General features: G+C 36.6%; 1 protein-coding gene across 2 annotated transcripts; it reads left to right on the top strand.

Moving 5' to 3' along the window:
- The first annotated feature begins 737 nt into the window (after window positions 1–737).
- cacul1 (CDK2 associated cullin domain 1) lies at window positions 738–5,735 on the top strand. Of its 2 annotated transcripts, XM_065296248.1 has the most exons (9): window positions 738–852; window positions 941–1,022; window positions 1,341–1,467; window positions 1,546–1,648; window positions 3,938–4,033; window positions 4,129–4,231; window positions 4,355–4,444; window positions 4,525–4,663; window positions 4,736–5,735. In XM_065296248.1, the coding sequence occupies exons 1-9, from the start codon at window positions 844–846 to the stop codon at window positions 4,773–4,775; spliced, it is 789 nt and encodes a 262-aa protein (XP_065152320.1). In that variant the 5' UTR covers window positions 738–843; the 3' UTR covers window positions 4,776–5,735. The 2 variants fall into 2 exon arrangements, with proteins under 2 accessions (XP_065152320.1, XP_065152319.1); XM_065296247.1 differs by having other exon boundaries at window positions 743–1,022.
- Window positions 5,736–7,834: the final 2,099 nt, after the last annotated feature.

Raw genomic sequence — 7,834 nt, 5'->3', positions numbered from 1 at the left:
TAAAACCGGTACTGCAATCACACAACTGGTGGCCAATACACAACATAAACATCAGTTGAGGGCTGCAACTCCACTTTTTAAATGATAATATCCTGGCCAGACCACTGTTGTCAGTGATAGAAGTATTTGAAATTAAAATTATTTCTTAATGTCTAGTGACATATTAGGGCCATTTTATGATTAATTGATATAAATTTCTTACATTTCCTTTAATTTTTATTTATTTTAGCTTCACCCTAATACTCTTCCATAAGTTAGATATAAAATGTTATGAAAAAATAAATAGTTTATTAATTAAACCGTTTATATGTCTGTAGTGTAGTGCTACCGTGCTACTTACTTGGTACTGAATTATTTGGTGTGTTCTAATAACACCATATATATTCCTTACGAAAATTAACCATGGTTTTATTGTGGTAAAAGTTTTAAAACCATGGTTTTACTACACTAACCTTGGTTTAACTATGGTAATTGGTTATTAAAACCATGGTTATTTTGTAGTTAATAAGGTTTTACTACAGTAACCATAGTTTTTTTTTTGTTTTACCTGTTCTAAAACCATGGTTAATTTTCGTAAGCGATGTGATACATGTCTAAAACCATGCACAAAATAGACAACATTTAATTGGAAATTTTTTAAACAACTGATAACATTTATGTTCGAACCGAGCGTTCGCTCTTCTTCTAACACGAAAGCTCTTATTTTGACATATGAACTCTTATTTAATACATATCCGCCATAACGGAAGTCACTTCAGTCTCGCTGCGGAGTGACAACAAAACAAACGAAAGGGAAACTCATCATGTTCATGATGATCGATCAGCTGAAGACTTGATTATGGGATGTTAAAGGTCTAATATGGATGATATGGAGGATGATGGTTTGGAAGCGCTTGATGATCATAATCATAATTCACGCGCTCTATGTTCACCTGTGCAGGTGTGTGTGGATTCAGACTCGAGCAGTGACACGTGTGAATCAGACAGCAGTGCAGCAGCGCTCGTGCTTAACTCCAGATTCCGTGAGTCCTTTATAAACACTACAGTGATGCTGTCTGATCGTCACACAAAGTCATATTATTTACAATCATTCACATAACTTAGCATTTACATCGTAGTTCCGCTACGTGCTTCAAGTGATGCTGTCACTTAAACATGGGTGAAGTTTTAATGATACTGTCTCACAACAAATTGTTCCAACATCTTTTAATGAGGGTACAAACATATTAAATTAAAATGTGCAGCATAAAGGGTGAGTCCTGCATTGAGTTCTTGAATCTCATGGGAACCTGAAGCCCTTCAGTGTGTTATGTGTATTTTTTATATGTTTATGTGTCCAGTCATGAACGCTATGACTGCAGAAGACTACAGGACGGTTTACTGGCCCAAACTGGAGAGCGCCATCGATCAGCTGCTCACTCAAAGCCCATTGGATCACATCTCTATCTCATATGAACAAATATATAGGTCAGTATAATGTATGCATGTGACACTGGTGTTGACACTGTTGCTTGTGTTTTAAAGTCAGACATCTTTCTTTTGCAGTCATGTGTATAAATGTGTGTGTCAGCAGCATTCAGAACTGCTGTACAATGACTTGATGTGGAAAATCTCATCTCATCTGGATCGAGTCTCTTCGGAGTTGCAGGTCAGCACGTAAACACCCTTCAGCTTGTGCTGAAGAAATAATAAAATTGTTAATAGAGAGCTACAGGATCTCTTGACAAAAATGCAATATAATATACATAACTTATCAGCGGTGTATAAAGATCTTACATAATAAACTGTATTACCTTACAATGAGCCGGTTTTATCTACACTCACTCGTGATTTTTTTAAAAAGTTTTTACATGTCTTGAAAAGGGCGTTGCTGACGCTAAATGGGACTGAATGTCTACATTTTGGGAACTTTAAAGGGGACATATCATGAAAATCTGACTTTTTCCATGTTTAAGTGCTATAATTGGGTCCCAATTAGAGCCCTGCAAGCCCGTCGGAGCCCGACGGGGCCCGACAGGCTAAGCCCATTTGGGCCGGGCTCGGGCCGTTTTTTTTTTTTACAGAACGGGCTCGGGTCGGGCTCTGGCTTATTTTAGCATCTCTCCTCATTGTGTGTGTGTGTTTGCATGTGTAGCAGAGACAGCGCGCATCTGAGGCTATGTTTACATTAATGCGTTTGTCCTTTAAAACGTTACTTTTGCTACGTTTACGCCTTTCATTTACACACCACCGCTTTCATCCCTCATAAACGGATTCGTTCGCAAAAGCTGCAGACCCTGTTTTACTTTGAGAACTCAGACGTTGCGCTGCAGTGTAAATGAACGTAGATGGAGTCTTATGTAAACGAACAGCTGATGTTAATGTGACAGCGCATCATTTTCAAAGTAAAAATTATTTTTATTCAGGTAAATGGAGGTTTGCAACGGAGGTTTTGCCAAAAATAGTAAACCTCTACCAACCAGCTATTATAAACGCTATATCAGATTGTTTTATGTATCCTTATAGATAATGTCTGTTTTATATTTATGTTTGAGTATTGTTGGGTTTGAATATTGTTGTAATGTCGTTTATGTTTTGTTTAAATTTAGTTAGCTTAATACGAAAGATAGACCGTAATTTTAAACGCCATATAGGGCGTTGTAAAGGTCAATTTGAAGTTAGAATTGTAATGGGTCAGACATTATTTCCGAGTTTAATTTAAGTTTTTCTCGCTACTTTAAAATAAATTTCGTTTCATATAATTTGTCTCTTAATTTTAATCGATGTTTTGTTGATAAGTTTTGTGACTATAAATTAATAAAAACAAAAAATCAACGTCATATTAATATTTAATGCTCGTTTAGCCGATTGTGCTTTTTGCCATTTCTGTGTTGCTAGCGGAGGACGTGCACGGACCTCGCACACTTTTAAAAGTTAACGTCATACTAATTTTTATTTATTAATTGCACACTGAACAGCGACAGGTAAGGGAAGGGAAGTTATTTAGTGCTTTCTGAAGAATACAGTCAGTTCGTACAAAAATGTTCAAATGGACTATAAGATCATAAATATGAACTGTGAACAATGAGCTATTATAACTCCCTACATTAAAGCAATAAGCATTTCTGGAGGCTAAAGCTATACTTCACCTCTTATTATGTTTGAGAATGCGCGTCCGAGAGAGAGAGAGCGCGCATCAAAGAGCGCGCGCGTCAGAGAGCGAGCTTAAAAGTAATTGATATTGGACTCAGGTCAGGTCGGGTTCGGACTGAAAAAATTGCAGGCATTGTCGGGCTGGGGTCGGGTAGGGCTTGAACACGTCGGGTCAGGGCCGGGTTAGGGCTGGAGTTTTAAGCCCGTGCAGGGCTCTAGTCCCAATTGCTTGTATCAACCTAGAAAAGATCAACCCAGTTACTTAATTTTGGTAAACCATTCTCTGCAAGCATGTGAAAAAATAGGTAATTGAAATTTGGCTCCCCTTGTGATGTCAGAAGGCACTATCCAACAATGGCACTGCCAATCAGTGCAGAGATCAGCTCACTTGCATTTAAAAGGACACACCCAAAAACGACAAATTTTTGCTCACACCTAAAGTGGACATTTTAACATGTTATAATCAGGGCCAGATTATCCATAGACAGGATTGGGCAAGTACCCTGGGGCACCAGACAATGGGGGGCACCAAGGGCTTCAGACTGCGGCCAAAATGTTTTGTTTTTTTACAAGTACTCGCGCATGTGCGGGCACCCGTGACAAAACTATGGAATGCGCGATCGAGTTTTAAACGCTCATTTGGATGACGCGTATATAGTTTTGTGGTCCACACCAGGGTCACATATGGGGTGCTGTTACTGTATATAAAACGCATGCGACCATATGCTGAAATATATACCAAATAAATACATTAATGTATAGTGAAGACCATCCAACAAATAATATTCTCTGTTGTTTTCTGAAGGCCAGTCCACCCGAGTGTTTAATTGAAAACTTCAATGTTGCTCTCACGCAGTATACAGCCGCCCTTCACTGCATTGTTCCAGTGTTTATCTATATGGTAAAAATGCAAATATATGTTTTTAAATGTTATTTTTAACATGACATGGATCCATTTCGATATGTATTCTAAATTGTCACATGATTTTGTTAAAGAACAAGTTCTACATTGAAACTAAGCTGAACAGAGACCTGAAGGACGATCTTATGAAGCTCTTCTCTGATCGTGTAGCGGAGAAACACGTAAACACGTTACTACGTCAGTATAACTAGTTTTATTAATTATGCTTGGTTTACTTAAATTGTAAGCGTGAGATTTATGTACATTGCACTCCCAATATCATTGACAAGACATTGATCGACTCTTTCTCTTCATAATCAGCACTTCTTAAAAATGCTCATTCCATGCCATTTCAAGTCAAACCATCAACAATGGCAAGTGTTGTGAAAGGCCTTTACACCCTCCGACCAGGTAAGATTATAGCTTTGTTAACTTTCTCTCTCAGTATTTTTTTTAGGTACAGTCTTAGTTAACCTGTATTTCTTTTACAGACTGGGTTCCTCTTGCACCGGCTCTGTTTTCTAGCTTCATTCCTCAGATTCATCCTCCTGCTGTCGAATCTCAGCTCCCGTTTTACGCTGCTCAAGACAAAAAACTTCAACTGGAGTTGTCAGAAAACGGCTTCTGCAGGTAATCGACTGAAACGCTGTTAAATCGGACCGAATCGGGATACTGATTTCACCTGAACCTGTCGTTTTTCAGGGGCGACCAGTCGCGGAAGCGATCGAGCGAGGAACCGTGATGGCCGTGTGGAAGTTCACTTCATCTGATTTTAGAAAACAATCTGAGAAAACATTGCAGAAACACTTCACCTATACTCAGTTCTAGAATTGTTTGGGATTCTCAGTTGTTTTGGGAACTCAGAAAAGCATTACAAATCTATACAGACCTGATAATCACTATAGCCTTCCTGGTGTGGGCAAAGACGGCACAGTTTCTGACCTCTTAGTATTTTTGAATGGCACGTCGAGTTGGATCTAGATCTATAACTATTTTCAGCATTTGTTGTGCTTGTTCTGGATTGATTTTATGCAGAGAAAGAAGATCGTCATGGTCTTCAAGTTGTGGATGAAGGTATTTAGCGTTTCCTCTTGTTTTGTGTGTTCTTAACTTTGGATTACTACTAAAGAGAAGCAACTTTATGAGCTGTAGTTCACACTGTTTTAAGCTGTTTTTACCATGCTCACTGTACCATTTTACCTGATAACAATGTGCCTTTCTTCCTTCCAGACTTTAAGTGGAATTTGTTAAGTAAATGAATCATATGATAAGACAACAGCAACCGTTGATTTGTTTTTCTCATGAGAACTAGTGCATTACATCTAGTATGCTGCATTGTGAAACCTGATAATTTCTGTAAAACAGCACAGGTTAAAAGACATGAGGTGAAATATAAAAAGCTGCTAATAATGGATCTGGAATGAGAGCATGTCACTCAAACTAGAACATCTATTACTGTATAATCTTACATTAATAAGTCATTAACTGTCATTATTTGATACACATCAATAGTTAATGTGCAGCTCATATTCATATTTAATGTACATGAAGTACTAATCTGCGTTATGTAATGTTAGTTTAATGACTTATTAAATTATGAAGTTTTAATTATTACCAAACAATGTATTGAATTAATCACAATGCCAAACAGAAAACGTTAACAGTTTAAATATTGTTAAATAAACAGTTACTTTCAAAACAACACCTTTATTGCTTTCATATTTCTCATTCGATAATAAACACACATGGTTATTTTCTTATTTCTTTGTGAGAGGTATTTTAAAGGTCCCCTAATTGGCAAATTTTCAAGATGTTATATTAATCTCAGGTGTCTCCAAAAGGTGACTATGACGTTTCAGGTCCAAATACCCTATAACTTGGCTTCACAAACAAGTCTTATGGGGTGTACACACCAAGCGCGAATTTAACGATTTGTGAGAGTATATTACATACAAAGTCAATGCAAAAATAAAAATGGACGCAAAATTGCCTAGGGCTATGCGAATCACGCAAATTGGACAGTGCGATTACTGCGAAAACGTATGCTGTTCGCCTCAAACGCATCTTCGTACAAGTTGAAAATATTTAACTCCAGCAAAATTTCGCATGACACAAAGTTAAATCCTGCAACTAATATAGAGCGAGAAACGCAATGCTTTGCGTTTTGGTGCGTACGCAGCATTTAGGGATGGGCATTTTCCAGTTATTTACTATTCGAATATTTAAGCTCATAAAGAACGAATATTCGTTTATTTAAATTATGTTAATTAAGACGTGTGTTTTGTATTTTTCATTTTGTCATAATTATACAGAAGGCTTATAATTAGGAAATATCCACAACAAGGTAAACTTATATTCTGTATGTATGTATATATATATGTATATTCTGTATGTGTATATATATGTATGTATTTTTAAGTTGAAAACAATGTAAAAAATATATTTTTTCTTAAATTCTTCTTAAAAAATATCCTACAGAAAAAAGGCGTTAAAACCCCACGCAGAGCGAAGTCTGAGTCAAATCCTTAGTTTCAAGTCAGTCAGTATGAATTAATTACTGTTTGATCTTACATACATTATATTATACAAAATATTATATACTAACCCCAAATCTAAGTGAAGTTTGAGGACTTGCGAAGTTTAAAGTTTGAGGACTTGACAAAGTAGGCTATCATCATTTAAACAGACTCAAAACACCAAAGAGCCCGGAGCAAACGAAAAAAACACATCTACATAACCGACTGCTCAGTCGCCATATAAATATATTCTCAGTTTAGTTTGACATGTAATTGTGAATAAAGAAAACCATATTTATATAACAACAGATGGATTGAACAAGATTGAATATCTGTATTTAATATTATTTTACAAATAACGTAAGCGGCTCGATACCTTATTGTTGACTGTGCAAAGTTACTAACGTTAGCTTAATTTAAAACATTTCACAAAGACTGCTTCGATCCGGTTCATTTTCGAAAGAGCACCGCATATAATAAATGTGTTCCGTTTCATTTCGTTCTCCGTGTCTGTCTCGTTATTAACAAAATAAAGTAGACTTTATAACAGAAAGCTTACAAATCTCTCATGATGTGTTGACGCGGGCGGCGGAGAAGCATGTTTAATAACACGTGAGCCCTCACTGAGCCAGTGGCCAAACACGTCGCGGACAAACCCGGAGATAAAGGAAAAACTTACATTCGTCTGCAATCTGCATTGCCAAACAATCAGAAATACATACAAATTAATGTTCATGTATATTTTACATTTAAGTCTGTAAAAGACAGTATAGATGAAGTGAAAAAGCATTAAATAAGTCGTAACCCTTTGGTGGCACATTAAAAACAAACAAACATTCGTATAGCATTTTTTTAATTCGAATTACTATTGCCGATCGAATATTCGAATATCCGTGACCATCCCTAGCAGCATTATGCTAAAAGTACACACCAAAGGTAAAGTATCGCATTTCTCGCTCTAGATTACTTGCTGGATTTAGCTTCATGTCATGTGAAATTTTCATTTTAGTTGAATATTTTAAACTTGCACGAAGACGCTTTGAGGCAAATAGCGTGTGTTTTTGTGGCAATCGAACCATCCAATTTGAGTTATTTGCATCGCTCCGCGTCTATTTGCGTTTGGTGTGTATGCTCCATTAAGCTTAGTCCCAGTGTTTTTTTAACAGTTTTAAATGAAAACAACTTAACATCTTTTAAAATATATCGGTCCAGTTGTTTTATACCAGAATCCACCCCAGTAATTTTTTTAATAGTCACACTTATTAAAGCCATAATGTCCTAATTC

This window comes from Paramisgurnus dabryanus, chromosome 20 (genome assembly GCF_030506205.2).
Source record: "Paramisgurnus dabryanus chromosome 20, PD_genome_1.1, whole genome shotgun sequence".
NCBI classification, from domain to species: domain Eukaryota; kingdom Metazoa; phylum Chordata; class Actinopteri; order Cypriniformes; family Cobitidae; genus Paramisgurnus; species Paramisgurnus dabryanus.
This window is presented reverse-complemented; position numbering and strand designations above follow the sequence as displayed.

What these genes read in the sequence shown, in the direction of transcription:
- cacul1 (XM_065296247.1), top strand. Translation starts at nt 860, where the DNA reads ATGGATGATATGGAGGATGATGGTTTGGAAGCGCTTGATGATCATAAT. An exon ending in CCTTTACACCCTCCGACCAG is followed by an intron (nt 4,445 to 4,524) that starts GTAAGATTATAG and finishes TTTCTTTTACAG; the next exon opens with ACTGGGTTCCTCTTGCACCG. An exon ending in TCAGAAAACGGCTTCTGCAG is followed by an intron (nt 4,664 to 4,735) that starts GTAATCGACTGA and finishes GTCGTTTTTCAG; the next exon opens with GGGCGACCAGTCGCGGAAGC.